This window comes from Heteronotia binoei, chromosome 16 (genome assembly GCF_032191835.1).
Source record: "Heteronotia binoei isolate CCM8104 ecotype False Entrance Well chromosome 16, APGP_CSIRO_Hbin_v1, whole genome shotgun sequence".
NCBI lineage: Eukaryota > Metazoa > Chordata > Lepidosauria > Squamata > Gekkonidae > Heteronotia > Heteronotia binoei.
Window position 1 is genome coordinate 6,394,696 of NC_083238.1, and position 22,339 is coordinate 6,417,034.

Below are 22,339 nucleotides of genomic sequence, written 5' to 3' on the forward strand. Positions count from 1 at the left end.
TTCCCCAGGGGTTGCCAGCACTTTCCTGGCATCCCGACTTTGACACACAAGACAAAATTAAACAGTTTTCAAAAGAAGACATTTAAGCACATGCTTTCACTTTCTCATTAAAATCAACAAGACTTAAAAATAGTTAATAATGGCTGGATTGCACCTTTTTCTTATTTATTTCTTATTTTAATTTTTTCATTACTTTAATTTTCTATCCCGCCCTCTCAGCTCAAAACAATTCAAGAATAATTATGTAAGCCTTATATCTCTGTAACAGATCTCAAACAGTTATTTTTCAAAATGGCATCTATTTAATGTAACCAAAATTTAAGAAGGTAAAGTCAGTCATATCCCAGTTTTCTTCCACAGTTGCCCAAACTAGCAGCTGGAGGGAAATAAATTGAGACAAAAATCACAGGGTAGTTATCCAAAGTAATCAAAACAGTCAATACCAAATCATGAGAGTTCAAAACTTTGGTTGATATGATGTTTAACACAGAGGAAAACAAACACGTTAGAAGGGTCCTGGGTCTCCCTCGCCTAATCCCAAGTTTAGCTTTTCTTATAAATGGGATGTAGCCAGAAAAAATAACTTTGTTTAAGTGTTCAGAAGGGTGGGATGTCCCCCACCTCACCCCTGTGAGTATGCGTGGAAGGAATTCCTATGCATGACTTGGGGGAGGGTACAAGAATCCTGCTGAGCTTGCAGAGTTCACTGATCAGAGTTAACACAGACACACTAAATCCCATGGGTGTGAATGCACAGATGACCGCTTGAAGATAACCAGTAACAGGAAAGCAAACTGTTTATCTTGATCCATTGTAGGGTTGTTTTAAATATTTATCCTTTTAGTGGCCATATAATAAACTGGTGGAACAAGTGGCAGATTGGACAGCATCTAGCTGCTCTATTAAATCACAGGACTGAGAACATAGATCTAAAATATTATGAAAGACTGACAAACCCTATCAGTTCTGGCAGACTAATGCTCCCCTCCCCCCCAGAGTTCAATCTCTGGTTATGGCTAAGTCTGACTGGCTGCATTTATATGCCATCATTCCTCAGAGGTCCTTTAAAGTACCATCTGTTACTCCTCTGATTCCTATTAAACTCAGCCACATAGGCTAGAAGATTTGTCCCCCATCCCCCTCTTTGAGGGCAAAGGGGAAAGACAACCTGCTCATTGACCTTTCATCTCCTGACAAACATAAGCAGCTTCAGTTCATGCAGAGGGGAAATAGCAGCCTGGTAGCTAAGCAACAGTTTAATATTGTCATTCATATGAAACAACTGCAAGCTACCTAATTAATTAATATCAGGCACTCAAACAGAAAGCAGGAGAGTGCAGGTGGTGTGCTAAAACAAAACTTCTGTGGGGAGGCCAAGGAAGATTGCAAGACTCCTGGTTTTTTAAAAATAATACAGATCTGTTGAATTAGGAAAGTCCCCATCACTGTCGACTGGGTGAATGCCGTCGGTGAGAGTCAGAGTCTTGACTAGATCATTAGCACTCTCTCTTCCAATGTCGGTTGTTGGTACCAATTGATGGATGAGATCATAGACTCTCTCTGCTGGATGGCCTTGAGTGAGACGAGGGGGAAGAGTCTCATTGAGTGAGGTCAATGCTGTTCACTTCCAAATCTGACAACGTGATGTGTTGGGTCAACTGCTGAAACTCCAAAAGTGGGTTGTTCACATGGCATATTGGCAAGTTCAGATGTTATATCAGTGGGATGAATGCCAGGTCCAGTGTCAAGGTGGAGCAGAGTACTGCATGTCAGCTGAACCATATGAAGGGCTCTTGGACACCTGCTTAGAGCCTTTTTAGGGGTCTTATATTTCCCCTTAGTTCAGTTCTCATTCTCTTGGATCATTTTTGCACTCACCTTCAGCCGGCGTGACGCCCCTCTTCACCGCGCAGGATCGGCGCGGATTTCGCACTAAACGCCGCGGAGCAGCTGGAAGAGCCGGAAAGTCCCGGCGCTTTTGCAGCGCAAACAGAAACCGCCAAAAAGCAGGTTCTGTTTGCGCGGCAAAAGCGCCGGGACTTTCCAGCTCTTCCGGCTGCTCTGCGGCGTTTAGTGCGAAATCCGCGCAGATCCTGCGCGGTGAAGAGGGGGGTCACGCCGGCTGAAGGTGAGTGCGAAAACGCCCTTGGTGTTTCTTCACCAGTATCACGGAGACTGATATTGCTGTTGGTGCCAGTTTCTCCAATGCTGATGGCTTTTATCCGAAGAGCTTTTTAAATGACTGTTTAAGAAAGTGTAAGCTTGGTGCCTGTTTACTTCTACAGGTCTCTTTTTTGTATGAATTTAACAGAAGGGTTTTTGAATAAACATGCCGAAAGATAAAGTGTTATGAAACTGACTAGTGGATGTGATAGATATAGATCTTCTTGAAAAAGGAACCTCAAAACGTGTATACTGATTATATCTGGAAACCACATTGGACTTCTTTGATATATTCTGGAGAACTTCTTTGAAGTATCATAAAATGTATTAATAATTTTATTGTATTTTGATTTTAACACTGTTATTTTAACTGTTGTCAGCTGCCCTGAGCCTGTTAGGGGAGAGCGGGATATAAATGCAATAAAAGAAAAGAAAAAATGAATGGACTCTGAACGTTGTTTTTTGTGATAGCTTGGAGTATTGTTTGTTCATGGTTTTCCCCCTTATGTTACAAAATGTCATGACTGACATATTCTATTATATAGGTGTTGCGTTATTTCACAAATTCATATAAAAGTACACATACATTTTTCAGAAAATATTTGAATCCTTATTAAATTTTTGAAGGATTGTTGTAATTAGATATTGGACATCTTTTACTCACAGTGTACCTTTCTAGTTGTTGGTTTCTACCACTGTGGGTCTTTATCTTCTACAGAAAATATTTGTTTGTTAAAATAGTTCTAGCCCTTTGTGATGTAGTATAATCAAAGGTATTAAACTAATTTTAAATGTCAGCACATTTTCCTGGAAATTAGAATGCCACCAATTCAAATTAAGATAATCTTAATTAAATGCAACATTTCTCAAACATACCTAACAATAGAATTATAACTATTATAACTATTACAACAAAGCCCATTGATTACCAATCTTGAAGGTTTGCAGGTATGTCTTCATCAAGGCTTTTTTGTAGAAAAAAGCCACCAATAGCTCATTTGTATATTAGGCCACACCCCCTGATGTGAAGCCAGCTGGAACTGCATTCCTGTGTTTTTCTGCTAAAAAAAAAGCCCTGGTCTTTATGAGAATTTCTAAATTGCATTTAGGATCTTATTAAATGGAAAGAAGGCAGCCGTTTTATTGCAGCAAGTGGAATGTACAGATTTTTCATGAACAACTTCTTCTCATGTTACTAAAAAGAAAGGGAACAGACAATGGATACAAACTTGCATACACAAAGGGGTTCCCCACAGAACCGTGTGGATCCCTTTCCTTGTCTCCTGAACTACTCACACAGCACTTCCGGCCTTTAATTCCAACCGAAGAACTATCTATGCCTCCTGTTGATGCAGCGAACCTGCTCCATACAAAAGCTCTAGCACAAAGTTTAATGATGGGCACTTTCACATACAGCAATTGTTTGCAAGTGGATTTTACCATTTTGCATAATAAAATCCAGTTGCAGAGTGAGCAGAAAGTGGACCGAAAATACATTATTCAACATGTGTGCAAATGTCAGATTTTAGAGTCCAGGGGATGTGGATTGATTGTGCAAAATATTTGTTTTTTATCTGTTAACACAGAATTTAAAAACATTTAAACATTTAATTGAAAGTATCAATATATACTCACAGTATGCTTGTTTGTAACGATGTGTAATCAAGGCGCTTTTTGTCTTTTCAGTCTCCAAATTCAGATATTCCACAGATCCATAGCCATATTTTTGTATCCTAAATGCACCATTTTTTGGTCCTGCTCCATATATGTAATTCTCGAAAATATCAATTCTATGAGGATGGAGTAATCCTTGAATAATTTAAACAAATCCAGAAATTCATTTCAGATGCTATGATTGTTAAGGTAAGTATAATCAAATAACAGTATACTTTTGTTAACCATGTAATGCTACTTTTGGTGACAAACATGCCCACTGGTCTTCTTTGGAGTGTCTACAATAGTAATTTGGATGTGTCTGAGGTATGTACATCCCTGTTAGATGTTCTTAATCTTAAACGCTCAGGCTATGGCATCTATTCAGAAGAAGAGATGGTTTTTTATACCCCACTTTTCTTACTTTAAGGAGTCTCAAAGCAGCTTACAATCACCTTCCCTTCCTTCCTCCCCTTCCCCTCACAACAGGCACCTTGTGAGAATGCAGTTGATAAACCATTGGGAGAAGCTACATGCTTAGCTACAGACAATGAATGCTCACCCTGTCTATCTGCTACAACATTCCAGGGTTTTGTTGATTAAAGTTGATCAATGTATTCTCTTGAACATTAGATGCACGTGGGAAAAAAGAGCTGAACACACAATACATGAATTCTACAGTGTTCTGCTTACAATTTCAATGAGAAAAGGTTCCTTAGAGTCTCAAGAGGGATATTTTTGACAGTAGAAGGAATGGAAATGTATCATATTGACCTTGGAGTTTTACAGTTCAATCTTATGCAGAGTTACTGCAGTCTAAGTACGAAATCACTGAGGTTAGTCTGCTGTGCATAGTATTACATTGTTAGGATCCCATATGTCCTTGTCAAGAGAAAGAAATGAGAACATCCAACACACCCTGTTCTTTCTCTATGTCTGAGTTTTCAAGTATGTTATGGTATACTATTTCTTTTTATCTTCAAGTATACTATTTCTTTTTATAATTATATTTTTATTTTGCCTTTCCTCTTAGGAACTCAGGGGGTGTTCCAGTTTCCCTTCTCTTTTTAATCTTTACAACCACCATATGAGATAGATCAGGCTGAGGTCACTTGGCCTGAGGTCACCCAGTGACTCCATGGCAGAAGGTCATTTGAATTGAAGTCTCCCCATTTACAGTCCAATGCTCTAAGAACACACCACATTGGCTGTCAATTCAATCATGAATAGCATTGTATGTATACAGAGCAATATGATACTAAAAGACAGCTCAAATATCTTCCTATACTTCTATGATCCATGAAACTACTTGAGGTGTAAATCAGATAAACCATATGTTAAACCAGAACTCACTAGACTAACTCTTTTTCATTTTTGTCCATATTGCTTAAAATTCTAATTCCTGTGAACACGAGTATATTTTAAGACCAAAATTATCCTAAAACAAATTTTCAAATGTTATTTCATAATAGATTTACAGATCATACACGTAAAGGCATGGCTTTTTTGTAGCAGGAACTCCTTTGCATATTAGGCCACACACACCTGATGTAGCCAATCCTGCAAGAGCTTATAGTAGGCCCTGTAAGAAGAGCCCTGTAAACTCTTGGAGGATTGGATACATCAGAGGTGTGTATGCAAAGGAGTTCCTGCTACAAAAATAGCCCTGTATATAGGAATAGGAATATACTCAATAATATTCTGTACCCTATAGAAGCACTATGTTAAAGCACAACTCACTACAATCTAAATTTGTTTTGCTTTTCTAATTGCCTGTATTACTTCATATTATTATGAGATTATTACTATATTACTCCATATTACCCTATATTACTTGTCTATGAGAAGACAAGAATTACTGGAAGAGTCACAAGAGTCACTGAAAAGGACAATAATACTAGAAAAAGTTGAAGGGGGCATGAAAAGAGGAAGCCCCAACATGAGAGGTATTGATTCGCTCAAGAAAGCCATGATTCCCAGTTTGCAAGACCTGAACGAGGCTGTTAAGGAGCATTTGGGAAGTCATTAATTCAAGGGTTGCCATAGATTGGAAGCTACTTGATAGCACTTAACATTAGGTATTGGCATGAAATACCACATGGACTAAAATTTAACGATTTAGCCGGTTTGTGGTCCATGAAGAGATGTCCACGGAGGCTCCATTGTCATTATTTTTTTAGCATCGGTTCATGAGCAGAGACAGACTGGCTCCAGTCAATTAAAATGTTTACAAAACTCCAGGATAACAATGGGGGTGAAATTATCCATCCTTGGAAACACCAATGGGAGCCTTCTAAAACTTTAGGCACTACTGGCTGTTAATAACAAAGTTCCCATTCTGCTCTATGGGCTAGGAAGGCTACAGATTGAGTTGAACTCCCGCTCTCCTCTTCCTTTTTTGGCTGGTGAAGCCAAAGAGAGACATAAAAATAACAGAACTGATCATTTTGCATTATCTGCTCTCTGTTGATGGGGTTTGGGATTAGGGTGCATTGGACTCTGCTGAATTCTGACTTTCAGCACAAGGGCTTAACTACTGTGCTCCCCCCCCCGCCCACACACACACACAAGTGATCTCCCCTGCTTTCTGTTGTGGAGGCATGGGCGTTTTCTGGAATCAAGGATCTGGGTCTGCTGCTTTTTCTGCACTCACGCTGAGCCTTCTTCTCCCGTTCTGTCCTTGGAATTCCACCCCCCCAACCCCCCCCCCCCCCAAAACAAACAAACCCAGAGGTGTTAGCAACATCCAAACACCAACAGTTGCTAGAACTCTGCAGAGGGTCCCAGGTCCCTCCTGCTCCTGCAGCCTCACTCCCTGTTGCTTCTGCTACCCTAGTATATCTCACTTTGGCACCTCCCAGCTTGGTGCCAGAAATCAGCTGTGCCTGGTCCCACCTGCTCAAATCATAGGGCTCCATTTACAATTCTATTTCCAGTCCAACCCCCAGTAACCCCTCTGTGGCAAAATGTCAGGTGTGCCATGCCCACGTCTGCAGGGGCATGAACATCTATTGTCCACCATTTTCTGCACCTGTGAAGGGTGTACCACACTCTGTTGCCACCAGAGAAACAACTGGCAGGCGCTGGGAGGAAGAAGAGACCCACTACCTCTCATCAGGGACAAGTGGAGGGGGAGCAGAAGGCCACTCCAAGATAAGCTTTCAGTGTACCGAGTGCCATGTTTGGGACCCCAAGACAGGCCATCCTCCAAGAGGTCATGCCCCCAGGGATGCTGACAGCACTGTCCAAAAGGGAAAGGGGGAGGGCTCAGGAAGTGGTCACTCAGCTCATCAGTGAGATAATTGCCATGGATGGCAAACCCTTCTCATTTGTTGAGGACATTGCCTTTCACTGGTTGCTGTACTACTGGACTCCCTGGTACTTTGTCCCCTCGTGGAGGATCATGAACTGGCAAGCCTTGATCTCCATGCATCACTCTGTGGTGGCAATGGTCAAAGCTGAGCTCTCCAGAGTATAAGGCCAAATCATGCATTTCACCTCTGGAGCACCAAGTAGAATGGCTACCACTCCCTCACTGCCCCCTAGTGGCAACCAGAAGACACCATTGTTTGGACTGTTGGCCCCAGGACTCAGGAGTTCATAGTTCTGCTACCTGGCTACAAAGTGGTTCTGCTCCATGTTCAGGGGATGGATGCAGATCACATGGTGGCAAACATCTCCACTATGATGCAGAGTAGCCTGAGGAGTGGTTGGGCAGTAACCACATCAACTGTGGCTACATGGTCATAGAGGGATGGTGGCTCAGTGGTAGAACATCTGCTTGGTAAGCAGAAGGTCCCAGGTTCAATCCCTGGCATCTCCACTAAAAAAGGATCCAGGCAAGTAGGCGTGATAAACCTCAGCTTGAGACCCTGGAGAGCCACTGCCAGTCTGAGTAGACAATACTGACTTTGATGGACCGAAGGCAGCTTCATATGTTCATAAGCTGGTGTCAAAATGCTGGCAGTGGTGAGGGCTGTGACCTCAAGAGCATTGAATGCCTTGCACATACTCTGCACTTGGTTGTGAAGGATGCTTTGGGGCTGGGGAACACTATGAGGTCCATCTGGGACACTGTCACCTTTGAGGTGCAGTCCTTGCTAGAGACCTGCTGGGGCCTGGTTGCCCACTTCTCACACAGCATCAAGACTGCCTACCTGCTGTGCAAGAGGCAGGGGAAGGGGGTGAGCCTGAACACTGGTTCAACCAGGACATGCTCACCAACTGGAACTCTACATACACCATGACAAACCATTCATTGGAGCAGAAGAGCATGTTGAAGGATGTCATTCCCTCCATGACCATCCTGCATGGGGAAAGAAGCTCAGCATCAGTTCCAAAGACAGCCTGATCCTCTTGCAAATGGTGTATGTCCTGAAGCCCTTCCAGGACACAACCTATATGCTTTGTACCAACACAGACAGCTTAGGGAAAGTCATACCCCTGATCTGAGGGTTGCAAAGGTTGCAAAGCACTTCAGCCAGGTCCTGATAGGATGACTGTACTCTCATGGGTCTGGGCCTTGCTGTAGAGGCTGCAGGTGAGCATCTCCATCAGGCTGCACCCTCTCAGCAAAGAACAGGAATACAAGCTGGCCTGTTATCTGTGAACTGTGCAAAGGCAGCATTGCTCTCTGTAGAAGTGAGGGTATTGCCTTACTCTGCTCTGGTTAGACCTCACTTAGAATATTGTATTCAATTTGAGAAGAATATAGACAAGCTGGAACATGTCCAGAGGAGGGCAACAAAGATGGCGAGGAAAGGTTGAAGGAGCTGGATATGTTTAGCCTGGAAAGGAGATGACAGAGATAATATGATCACCATCTTCAAGTCCTTGAAGGGTTGTCATATAGAGGATAATATGGAGTTGTTTTATGTGGCCTCAGAAGGTCAGACAAAAAACAATGGTTGAAATTAAATCAGAAGTTTTCAACTAAACATTAGGAAGAATTTCCTGAACAGAGCGGTTCCTCAGTGGAACAGGCTTCCTCAGGAAGTGGTGGGCTCTCTTTCTTTGGTGGTTTTTAGACTAGATGGCCATCTGACAGCAATGCTGATTCTGTGAACTTAGGCAGATCATGTGAGGGAGGGCAGGATGAGATAGATCAGTGCTTAGTTCTCATCGCCCTTTCTTACATCATTTTGGGGTCAGGCAGCAATTTTTCTCTAGGCCAGTAATCCTGGATTTTTTTTTTTTGCCATCTTTTGGACTTGGAGCAGGTGTCACTGGGGGTGTGGGGGGCACTGCATTGTGTTTGGGGTTGGACTAGATGACCCTGAAGGTCCCTTCCAACTCTATTATTCTAATGCAGAACTCATGGAGTGGAAGCATGTGCTCTTCAGAGAAGTGTGGAGGCTTCAGTCCAGCAAACATGGCCAGAGGGTAGAAGAACCTGGGTAGGAGGGAAGAAGCCATAGACCAGCACCTCCAAGAGCCCAACCACACCGAGACCCCCAACCATGCAGAAGCCCCACTTCTGGTTGTTGTTGGTGAGGTGGAAGGTCAGTAGCAACAGTGGGGAAGCCAGCCATGCCAAGGCGGAGGTTTCAGCAGAGTTGATGGTGAGTAAGCACCTCTGAACCTGTCTCAGCCCAATCCTCTTGAATACTGATCACACAATGCCTTCATCTGGGCTAACCTCCCTTGCATGACCATGGATCTCTCCTGCCCTCCCTCCAGCATACAGAGCAAATGAATGCTCTTTCACCGCGGAGACTTTCTGAGCCCTCATCACTCCTGTCTGGACCTGGCCAGGGTGGATCCATGAAGGTCAGCCTCCCGCTACTGGATTACCTTTCTGTAGACTTGCCAGAGTAAGAACCAGGCCTCCTAGTGTGTGTCTCCCTGTGTCTCCCCTTCTCCATTCCTCCTCATCTTTGTTTGATCTGGCATGTAGCCCATGGGTTGTGCCCTTAGCACTTGGGTGGGAGGATGGCCGCCTCTGCCAGGTGGGATTGGGCTTGTTCCACTGCCAACCCAAGCAACATCTGCCTCAGAAGCAAACACCTACTTCATGTAACAACCAGCATCTATCTCATAGAACAACATTTACCTCATGGAATCACATTCAGCTCAGCAAACATACACCTCTCCAAACAACTTCTGGTACAAACAAGCCTGTTTTATTACTCCTTTCCTTTGCATTTGTTCAATTCACAATTACAATCTAGTATTGCATTTTATGTTTGGTGTATCTGGTATATTTAAGCCATAGAACCAATGTAAATGTTGGCTGACAACATGGATTCTCAGTTCTGATCCTGGATCATAATAAACTTGACTTGACTTCTCAGAGCTTTTAATCATCATGTCTACTTCCTTCTAAAGGCTTGGAGCCACCATGTCTACATACATCTCAGGGCTTGGAGCTACCACATCTACATATGTTGCTGCATGCTGGTTTGGGTTGGGTCTCAGGGCACATGGCTTTGGTTCTTCTGGGTTGGCAAAAAATGCTCCCCACCTTCAGTTTCTATTGGATATTTTCTCAGAAACTTTGACACTGTTTCTGTTCTCCTGGGCTTCTGTCCTTTGCTTTTTCCCCATTCCATGCCAATCCCTACCTAACACATATATTTTACTCCAAATCCTAATTCCCAGGGCTTTTTTGTAGCAGGAACTCCTTTGCAAATTAGGAAATAATGGAGTAAGGGGGCACATTCTCTGGAGGGTGTAACTTGAATTCCATAGATCCAATTCTCTCCAAACTTGGAAGGCAAGTAGAGAAAAGTCAGCCAGAGATGCAGTGTGAGTTCAGTTTCTCTAGCATGCCAGGGGGTCATCCTACTGCATCACAAACTTACCAAACTGGATTGGTTTGTACAAATGTTGTTGTTTTTTGTCTGTGATGGTCTGTGTTTGGTCTGTGGGTTCATCACAAACCATGAACCAAACTGAATTCCATTTCCCCATTTCATGCCAATCCCTACTTTACACACATATTTTACTCCAAATCCTAATTCCCAGGGCTTTTTTGTAGCAGGAACTCCTTTGCAAATTAGGTCATCCTTAGTTCAGTACAGAGTTCTTAGTACAGAGCCTACTGCAAGCTCCAGGAGGACTAGCTACATCAGGGGTGTATGGCCTAATATGCAAAGGAGATCTGCTAATTCCTAAGAACAATATCAGACCATCTACCCTAACATCCTGTTCTTTAAGTAGAAGACCAAATTCTGTAATTATCTATAAATAAGCACACATGCATACTGTATTTTATACACAAGACCTGATTTGCTGCAGAATATGAATTACTTCTGTGCAAAATTCATGGGTTCTTGATTTTTGTTGCTGTAGAACACATTTTTCAAATGTATGTAGCTTTACTATACAAAATAAGTTTTAAAGTAGAAATCCTCATATTAATCGTTTGGAGATTCCTAACCTTAAGGACATCATAGAAATTATGGGCCCATGGTAGCTTTCCTAAAAAGTATGCATACCTTGTTTACTGCTCACACATATGACCAAATCAGAGCCATCGAAAAGAACACTTCCAATTACAGATAATTCAAAATCTGCCCAGAACAAGCGTTGACTGAAATGATCAACTACAAGACCTGTAAAAATAAAATATTTTTCAAGATATTTATTATGAAAAATCTTCTGGTGAGAAAAGCATACGTGCACTCCTCCACAACAAGGCAATGATGTAGTTTTCAGGATGTTATGCTAATACAGTCTCTAATATATCATAAAGTGAACAAGAGGACCCAAACAAACTATCACTTTTTTGTAGGAGAAAATTATAAGCTATTGCCAGGATAGCATGCAGTATATAGGACTGTGATTATATTGGTTAATCCACCCATGTGTAATATGTTTAAATTAAGATTTCATTTCATATCATCTAACTGGTCTCCCTGCATTAGCCAGGGACCACTGTTGATATTTGACATTTAAGACACCTATGATTCCTATGTCTCAGTCTGCAAGCTATGTTCATACCATCCACGCTGCCTTATTTAATTTTTATTTAATGGTTTTAACTGTTTTAACTTTTTAACTGTCTTATTGTTGGATTTAACTGCCCTATTGTGTTGTAATCCGCCCTGAGCCCATTATGGGAAAGGGCAGACTATAAATCCACAAAATAAATAAATAAAAATATAAGAAGGCCATAGCAGAGAGCTCATCTCATCTATGTAATAATCATGACAATACAGCATAGTTATTAATGTTCAGCCACCAGTTATTGCAGATTTTATATAGCCAACTAAGAAACAAAACAAGTGGGAACCAACAAGGACATGTGGGAGGCATCTCATTTTCCCCTCATCTACTACTTCGTCTTTCCTGAAAATCTCCAAAGCCTCTCCCTTTTTTGGATTTCTTTCCCACCCAACAGTCAGCCTATGTTTATCTGTCCCTTTGTCTTTGGGTTTCCCTCTCCCACCAGTGGCCTCTACCAGTTCTGTGGTGCTGGCACTCAGCTAGACCTACTTGCATGGTGGGGAACCCTCAAGGACTTGTGGGGGGCACCTTACTTTCCCTTGCATCCATCTCTTCACACTATTTCCTTTCCATCTTCCTGCCAATTCCCCTATTATCTCCCCTCTCCCTGGCTTGTTTTCTCCTTCTCAGCCATTCACCAACCTACTTTTTATCTGCCTACCATCTTCAGTTATATTTATTTAATTTATACCTCGCTTTTGTCTACATTGGGGACCAAAGCAGTTTACATAATTATCATCTGCTCTCCCCCCCCCCCCATGACAACTCTGTGAAGTAGGTTAGGCTGAAAATATGTAACTGACCCTAAATCACCCAGTGAGCTTCAACAGCAAGATGGGGATTCAAACCCGGGTGTCTCAGACCCTACTCTGAGGCTATAACTGTTAATCATTCTGGCTTTCAAAGGAAGTCTGCTGTTGAAGAGTATCAGGCAGCCTGGTCTAAGTGAGGCCAACCTCCAAAGCAGCCATTTTCTCCAAGGGTAGTGATCTCTGTCATATAAGAGAGCAGTTGCATTTCTGAGTGATCTCCAGCTCTTGCATGGAAATGGGTTACCCTAGTTCCCCCAGTTACATTGTACCTCTCTGATGTCCATCCCTTCCTCCAACTCCACCCCTCCCAGGCTTCATCTCCACCTCGCCTCTGTTTAGCTACCGTATCGCCTTCCCATCCAACAGCCAACCTACCTTTATCTGTCCCTCTGTCTTAGGATTTCCCTCCCCCCCCCCCACCAGCAGCCTCTGTTTAGGAAAACTGTGGTTCAGTTGTGTGGTACTGTCCAATGGGCCAGGCCCATGTGCATGGTAGAGAACTCTCAAGGGCTTGTTGTGTGGGATGTTACACTTTACATTATTACCCACTCCTTCTTATCTGCCCAGCAACCTTGTTAGGTAGGTTAGGCTGAAAGTATATGACTGATCCAAAATCTTATAATCAACATTTCATGCATTCTATGAAATTTCAGTGCAGTATGTTGATAAATGGGGTGTGTGTGCAGTGACTCTCTAGATTAGGTGTCAGATCCTACAGTTGTTTAAATTTCCTTTTTTTTCCAATTTTCATCAGCACCCAGACTGGTCAATATATGGAAATATTTGCTGATGTTTACTCTTTGGAAAGCTGACATTTTAATAAAAACATTTGTATTAAGAACATTTAGGATAAGTACTTAAGTACCGCTAATTCACATAGCCAGATAAACAAAAAGGATGCACTGTGTTTCACCATCCTGTGGGCAATGGCACTATAATTAAAACTGGCAACCCATGCTTTAGTAAGAAAAGTTTAGATTATTGTATAGATGGTGAAACATATGAACCATGACATGAGTTAATGTTTTGTTGCTGCTGAAATAACATCTCATTTTATAAGAACAAAGATATTTCTGTCTGTTGAAGTAATGTGCAATTTAAAAAAAAAATCAAATAATGCTAGTTTTTATATAACTTCAAAAATAGTCTTCAGAAAGATCAAAATTGATCCGGTACTGGGGGCGGTGGGGGGGGGGGGAGAAGCTGGAAACAGCTTAACAGTTGGCTAAAATAGATACATACATGCAGCTTCATTTATGAGAAAAGAAAGACAAAAGAAAAACTTTCCTATACACCATCTGTTAATTTAGAAAATGGGGTAAAAACGCAGCATAGTGTTTCACTAGCTTCATAAACATACCCTAGAAAGAATCAAATATTCTTAGCTGAGTGAAAATTTTATTAGTTATAATCTCATCTAATACATTTAACAATATTTCAAAATAAAAAAAAAGATTTTCACATACATAGAAAAATCATTTTTTTAAAAAAATGAGAATTTTTCACTAAGAAAAAAAACAGGGAAAGGGTTTTTCACCTGTAGGTCTTTGTAAATTCTTTTGTACTAATATCCTTCTCAAAGTGCCATCCATTGCTGCTTCTTCTATGTGAGAATGATCTCCAATGACTGTCCAGTACATCATGCTGAAAATTCCAGTTACAAAATCATTTACAGACAAGTTACACAATAACAAATATAGGAGGAAGTCAATGGAAATTTGCAAGCATTCATTCAACTGAATTAGAACTATATACTTTGAACGGATCTACCACACCATGAATACAGCTCATAGAAGGGACTCCTGCGTCATCCCATACTGCCACCAGAGTTGCTTGGGAGGGAGTCTTTGGGGATGTAGAAGGCAAAGTGAGAGGACTGTTGCAACCCAAATGGGAATCAGTACAAGCTGCCAAACCTCTTATAAGACTTATATGAATAGTGGCAGGCCTCATTCTAGAGACGAGAGTATAGCTGATTCCAGCTTTCAGCTGCATTCCTCTGTGTCATATCCCAACTTGTCCTTGAGATTTCTCTGGCATACAACAACAACGTTAAAGGTTACTTTGACTTTGATTGATTGAGATTTATCTAGATCTTGGAAATAATTTGGGAATGTGTGGAGAGTTGTGAACCAATACAAATAAAGTTAAGTAAACACTAAGAGAGCAATCCTATTCAGGTCTATTCAAGGGGTTGCTGCAAGGAAATATTATCAGGACTGCCATAAATTCTCTAGTAACGTAAATTTTCTATAGCTAACTATGGCATCACTGAAGGAAACAAAGATTCTAGAAAAAGTTGAAGGCTGTAGGAATAGAGGAAGACCTAACATGAGATGGGTTGACTCAATTCAGGAAGCTGCGGCCCTGCAAGACCCAAGAAAGGCTGTCAATGATAGGACATTACACTGGTCATTAATTCATAGGGTGATCATCAATCAGAAGGTATTTGATGGCGCATCACACACAACTATGGCATATAATAAATAAAAGTTTTTAAAGCACAGCACATACAAAAAAGAATAGTTGTGATAAAATGTCTTCCTAGCAACCTACCCTTTGGGTGGATTTACAGCAATTGCATATGGCTCTCCTGCCATGTTTGTAAGGAGCCTTGTGCAGTTTGGTCCGTTTATCTGTCCTACATTGACAGAATATCTTAAACTTGTCCAGTGGGTTGTATAATAACTGAACCAGTGCATTCTTGAGTGATCAGTCCAATAAATGTTTCCAGCTATCCAATCCACTGCAATATCTCTGGGTCTTCTGAACTCGGGGCACTAAGAGAAAATACAAACATTTTAAAACTCACAATGGTTTCTGTTTCTTTGACATGGTTTGTGCACTTTTTCTTGTAATCTAGGATTTTAATATGTTCAATGGAGTGTCTGACATATAGCATTTGGTAAAATCTATGTGCTTTATAGTTCAATGAAAGGTCTGAGACTGGATATCAGTAGTCAGCAGAGTTTATCTTTTTTCAGAATAATACCACTATAACAAAAATGACACAGTGTACACAGAAGACATTTGCAGACATTCTTTTGATAAACTAAAAAGTCAGTTTAATCTCCAGATTGTATGATATGGACTGTATAAGGTAATTTAAATTATTTTATCCTATATAGATACATAAACTTTATTGCATTAGCAATAAGAGCCATAGTAAGTAAACTTAAAAGTAAAAGAGCATAATACAATAATCAAACCAGCAAAACAATTAAAAATTGGGTAATTTCAAAACATAGAATACAAGTATAAATATCATTACATCAGTAAAATTTATATATCAACGATGAAATTGTAATGAAATCGGTACAAACTTTTTAAAAAAACAATTTAAAAATTAATCAGAAGCAGGTTAAATGTCGCATTAGTCATTTTTTCTTTATCTCCACTTTTCCTATAACAGCAGCAGCAAACTTGGCCACTTGGATACTGATATATTTTACCCTATACACATATCTGTAGGGCATTCCTATACAGAGTTACACCCTTCTAAATCCACTAACTTCAATTAATTTAGAAGGACATAACTCTGCTTAAGACCTGAATTGTTTATCATTCAAGAATGAGGGAAAAACTGCTCTAAGATAAAATGAAATTTAAATAAAAACTCAGTCACAGAATGTTGAAACAATTATTTGTGTAATTAATTTGTCTAGAAAAATTGGTTTAAATTCTTTGGAATTTTGCACAGTAGAGAGACTGAGTCCTATTTGATCTATTTTGATGACCCTGACATCTCTATATAGCATACCTTTGGTACATCTAGTTTGATCTGAATTATTCAGGAAAGGCAGAAGGCAGCAAAAAACTATTTTTAGTAGACTTGAGTCATCTTAGATTTGGGAGGCTGGGAGTTTAGCCTTATTTAAGGAGGCAATATACAAAAGTAGGTCTACAGATTTAAGAAATTACTAATTAGTATGATGGCAATAAGTTACAAAAGCAATCTGTACCATATTTGCTGTGATGTAAAAATATAGAAATTCGAAGAATCAGATTTATAGATCAAATGATCAGTCTGAGACTTCATGAAAGAAATCTATGAATAGTTAGTAGGTTAAAAAATGTGAATATTCTGAAGAAATATTTGATGCAAGAATGTGAAGGAAGAACCCCAGCATCTCACAGTTCAGGATAGTGGCAATTGTGGGGCAGGTGTGGAAAAGTTTCTTTGAAAAGCATATAAGCTCTACAAATCTTTTTGCAGTCCCTTTTATGTAAGGTTATTGCTTATGTATTTCTGTTTTCTGAGATTCCTCCATTTCATAAAAAAGATATTTAGGCAAGCTTTGAAAATATATATATATTAATCCACAACAATATTAATACCTTACTCTTGAGAGTCACATACCAATGTCACTTTTGAATAGTTAGACGCATCACCATCTTATGCTACCTTTGGTTATATACTTTGGGTTGACAGACATCCAGATACTTCTCACTGTTTCAACAGTGGAAAATGGCATGAAATAATAAACAGTAACATCTGATATGGTCCTTGGTGACCTTTTTTGACATAACATCTAGATTTGAAATTTCTTTTTCTATCCTTTAAACAATCCAATTCCATAATCACAAAATTAGAAAATGTATGACTTTAATTAGGATTCATTTCTGAGATTTCTATTTCATAAAAGCAGCTTGGGAAGGTTTTTATCCACAAAGATCTTAAGAGTCTCTTAGATCCCTCCTGCTGGATACTGCCACAGGATGGAAACTGGCAAAACCCCTCTTTGTTTAAAGCAGAACTGGGAAAAAAACCATAAATCACTGTATGTTCCAGTAAGCATGGAATATACATACCCAAATAAATTGGGCATCCTACAGCTAGCATGTCTAAATTCTGTTCTTCATATACAGTTAATTTCTGAAACCAACAAAGCTGAAGAACTTGACTGTAGTTCAGTTATCCATTTGGGAGTGACTTTCACTGGCTGCAACACAAACTTGCTTCAGAAACAGCAATTGTTCCTAGTGTTTGCTGTGTCCATTCAATATACCAAACTGCCTGGATATCTATCGATCCAATTAGTAGCCAGGCCAGTCCCACTATTGGTTTGCACTAGTGCAAGCAGTAGAATTAGCATGTTCAGTAGAAGCAACAAAATTCAAAAGAGCCAATGTGATAAACTCCCTATACTGCCGGGTACTTATATATCTAACAGTCAAGGGTTGCTCCATTTATGCCGAACAGTTATCTGTTGATCAGGACCACAACGGCAGAAAAAAAATAGTTCTGCAAGCTTGGGGGTATCCCTAGGGTGCAGAAAAATCTGAGAACTTTAAAAAATGGATGGGGCATTAAATCATTCCCTAAGTAAGTGCCCAGTCTGCATGTGCACAGATAAAGCTCTAATATGCTAGCTGCCGCAGCTGCCACTGTGTGAGGAGGAGGAGGAAGATGGGAGTTACTTTTATGATGTAAAACCAATCAATGGAGAAGATACTTTCTGTAAAAAAAAAATGAGCCAAGTCTCTTCCCAACAGTTCCACCCTGACTGTTATTTGCTCTATGTCCCAACAATCTTATGTTGTATTTCATAGAACGTCAAGAAGCATAACCCAATGAACAAATAGAGAACTCATTGTTCTCCTACCTACTTGTGGTAATTGTGGAAAAATATTCAAGGCTCATTAATTCAAGGATTGTGGGGAAATACACATTCATGTTGCAATGGGACATATGTCATTTAAAAAAAACAATAAAATATTAAACCACTTTTAAAAAAAAAATCATTTGAAGCTTCATCCACAGACATTTGATTTTGTGCTATTACTGCACGGTAGGGCGGGAAACAACATGATTCCACTGAAATAGGAGTTCACAATCATCCTTTCTAAGAATCCTAGACTTAATTTTAAAAAATGCAATCATAGTTGATACAGATTCTTACAGAAAGCAATTCCGATTGTACTGACTCCAAAGTAATGATCTTTTGAACTTGATTGCTAAAGATCCGTTGATGATGTATCCTGATGGTTCGTAGCCAGAATATACCTCTTGTGCTCAAGTAGTAACTGGAGAAAATGTTGAGACATCAAATATAGCTATCTAAACAGGAGGAAATAGGACTCGGTTCTGCAGCTGGCTGGCAGGAGAACTTCAAGTAGATGCTTATTAGGTTTTTTTGGACAGATACTGTTTATAGATTAGGACTGTCTGTCTGGATAGCTATCGATCCAATAGAGATATGAGGTTATTCAATGAAAAAAAAGGGAGATAATATTGGCTATAATATAACATTGGCTATAACAAAACAGAGAGAATCATCTCAGAATTGGTTTCAACTGGAATTTAAATGTTTGGTTTACAAGCTTGGCTCACAGAGCTTGTAATGGATACCAATTTGCTAGTGGATACCAATTTGTGGATACCAATTTGCTAATAATTTCATAAAAGTGTACTTGAACTTTTTAAAGTCATATTTGTAAATACAAATGCAGATAAGCAAAATATATGCGTATACATGTAAGTAGACAAAATAAAAATATATTTATATGCATGTTACTGAATATTTTAATGTAGTGTATCTTAATTTAGAAATTTATGTTACATATAAATAATATCTAAAACCTAAGAGATACATCAGAATACTTTTGTATATAATAGTTAGTTAAAAATTGGAACTATGTTCATAGAGCACTTGAGAATGACATTGATAGCACTTGCTTTGTTTATTACCAGACTACAGTATTCTAAATTAACCAGCACATACATTTGAATTTAATTTTGATTGTATATGCTAAACTTGTTATACACAATAACCAAGCTAAACAAAAAACACTTCCAGTTTACTTACTATCACGCCACTACTGCTTTGTTTTCTTTCTCCCTGATGAAATTTTTTATAGAAAATTCCTCCAGGATTAAACTGAGTACTCCAAATAATCATTTCTCCTTGATAATATAGATCCATTCCAGTTATTCTTGAATTATGTTCAATATGTGTAATCTGTTGATGAACATCACTGTAGTTGAATGGATATATAAAACCCAGGATATCAGTGTCATTAGCAATGTAGAGAACTTGATCTTCAGAGCCTGGAGATTATTGTAATGAAATACAAAAATAAAATAAATTTCAGCTACTTAATAATCAATGTTTTATGTATTTTAAATGTTCATACTTATTTGGAGAATTTATTTCTGTAAACAGATGTTGCACCTGCCCCATCCCCTCCACACAATTTAGTCTTGGGGGCTTTAACTTAAGTCAGTGAGGCTGTCAAGAAAATTCCCCAGTTGAACATAATATGAAATAAAATCCTGCAAATTAATAGCCCGACTTTAAAAAAACCTTATTTACTATTGATTTGGTCTAATACATGTGTCCCATATGAAGATGAATAAGGAATATATTACGCTTTTGAACAGCCACATTTTTAAACCTCATTACTTGCAAGGCGGTCAATGCAATAAAAAAACTTAAATTGATAAATGTATGTTCTCTTTTTAAAATGATCATTCCCTATGCAGCATTATTAGAATTAAGAATGAATATAGCATTTAGGTAATACATCACATCCAAAATTTACCACAAAAGCAATGTCTTCTTGATATGAGCAGACATTATTAAAATTCTATCAGCTTTTAGCAAGGGATTTTGAATATCAGCTCATGATTTATGACAACTGCATTGACATTTCAGTAATATATACTAATTCTCTGCAATATAATAACTGATGTTTAAGTGTATGGATTAGAATCATTAGATAGATTCAAAGACCCATGAAGGAAGGACCATAGCTGCTAATGTTTTTTCCTGGAAATGCTTGGGCTAGCACAGACCAAGCAGTACTGTCATGTGTATGTTCTGTAGCAGTAATTATGTTTCCACTTTCTCAAGAGGTTGCACAACATCTTGTGCAAGCAGAACAACATCTTTTGATTCAGCTTTATTTTTTTTATGCAGTGCTTTAACATGAGTGTAAGAGCAACTCTGAACCTAAAATAATCGTTCAAGAGTTTTTGAAAAAAGAAAAACAAATTTGGAAGTTTCTTCTTACATAAGGCCAGGAGTGGACTGGCCATTTAACTTGCAGGAAAATTTCCCAGTGTACCACTAACCCAGAGAGCCAGTAGCGATCAGCTATATACAGCCAATATGGAGCAACACTGCCAGCAACTCAGGGGCCTCTTGGCTCAGATAACTGGCAATGGTAATCTGTCACATGGCATTGTCACACACACACTACATAATGCACCTTCAGCCCACTTTCAATGCACTTTGCACCTGGATTTTATTGCGTGAAATGGCAAAATCCACTTGCAAATGGCTGCTGAAGTGGATTTATCATGTGTGAAAGTCAGCTCACCCATTCAGTACTGTACTGTATCAATTTTAAAGAGGAAGCAATGGATGAGCTAAAAATCCCATTGTTGGAACTACTGGGCTGAGTAGCCCCTGCAGCCCTGGCTTGTAGCACCATAAAGCTTGTTCCAGGGCCATTTTCAATTCCCAGTCCATACCTGGATGACACTTTAAAGCATTTCAAAGCAAGAATTTCAAAAGACTTGAAAAGATTCCTAGAGATTTTTCTAAACATGTTTGTATAGTTTAGGTACGGGTAAAGAAAGACTTTCCTGACAAATAGAAGTCAGTAAAATAATTTCTTTTTATCAAAGTTAAGGATGAAGAATATACTCTTTTTTATATTGTATTTCAAAATTATATCTTGGTGTATCAATGCCAGAATGTACTTTGCATTAACATAATTTGAAACGCACAACAGTGATATCACATAAAATCTTTTTTAAAAAATTACCACAGCATCAAGAAATAGGATTTGGGGACTGCAGATTATATGACACACCTGTGACCATTTTGTAAATCAATGGCTACTTCTCAATGCTACCTGTCTCAAATACGGTCCTGAGAAAGTTTTCTTCATCCGTGTTTTTTAAGCATTACACACACCAACACAAAATTGTATGATGCAGTGTATAATCAGCTAATTTAGTCTGAGAATTTTGCTGCATATGAGAATTATGCTTTCATTAGGGGTGGGATCACGCTCAGTAGATCCTGTGGTATAAACGATTATTTTTTCTGGGCTTACCTTTTGCAATGCAGCTATTATTCCTTTCTTTATAGTTTTTTTCACATGTACATTTGTATGATCCTTTTATATTGGTACAGATTTGGGAGCATATACCAAATATCACACATTCATTGATATCTATAAAATAAAATAAAATAGCCCAATTCACTTCACTATTAAAAATATCATGGCAACTGGGAATCTCCCTTCTTGTACCCAAACCATCCTGAACAGTAAAGCATCCTGTGGAAATCTTTGCAAACAGAAAGGATTTCTGTGCTTGGAGCACAACTTTCCTACCTTCTCCAAACTACAGCCCACAGAAATTTGTCATGGGAATTCAACTCAAAGTGTATACTCATTTAAATAAAAATAATGCTCAGGTTTGGGCTTTAACACATTCCTCTGAAACACTGATTTGCTAATGAAAGGGAGAGCATAAACACAACTATCTGCAAGTCCCTGCAGTGCGGATGGCCATAGATCCAGCCTACAAGTAGTCCTTTCATGCCAACATATACATTCTTCATGTAAATGGGTAGAAAGTTTGACAACAAGGTATAAATGGTTATAAATAATTCGCCTTCAGAAGTTCCTAAAATTATCTGTGCTGAAATTGAGTGGATTTAATGTATATGATGCATGATCTTCTGTCTGGTTATTTTCCACTCCACCCACTTTCCACCCTTTCTTCATCAATATCAAATGTT

General features: G+C 39.2%; 1 protein-coding gene across 1 annotated transcript in view; it reads right to left on the minus strand.

Moving 5' to 3' along the window:
- Positions 1-22,339, minus strand: part of LRP1B (LDL receptor related protein 1B) — a 1,229,602-nt gene that overhangs the window by 77,029 nt on the left and 1,130,234 nt on the right. The window contains exons 76-81 of the mRNA XM_060257450.1: positions 21,648-21,767; positions 19,388-19,629; positions 15,135-15,358; positions 14,116-14,222; positions 11,256-11,372; positions 3,799-3,972 (exon numbers count right to left, since the gene is read on the minus strand). Of these exons, the coding sequence (XP_060113433.1) occupies positions 3,799-3,972; positions 11,256-11,372; positions 14,116-14,222; positions 15,135-15,358; positions 19,388-19,629; positions 21,648-21,767 (984 nt within the window). The remainder of the gene's footprint in view (positions 1-3,798; positions 3,973-11,255; positions 11,373-14,115; positions 14,223-15,134; positions 15,359-19,387; positions 19,630-21,647; positions 21,768-22,339) is intronic.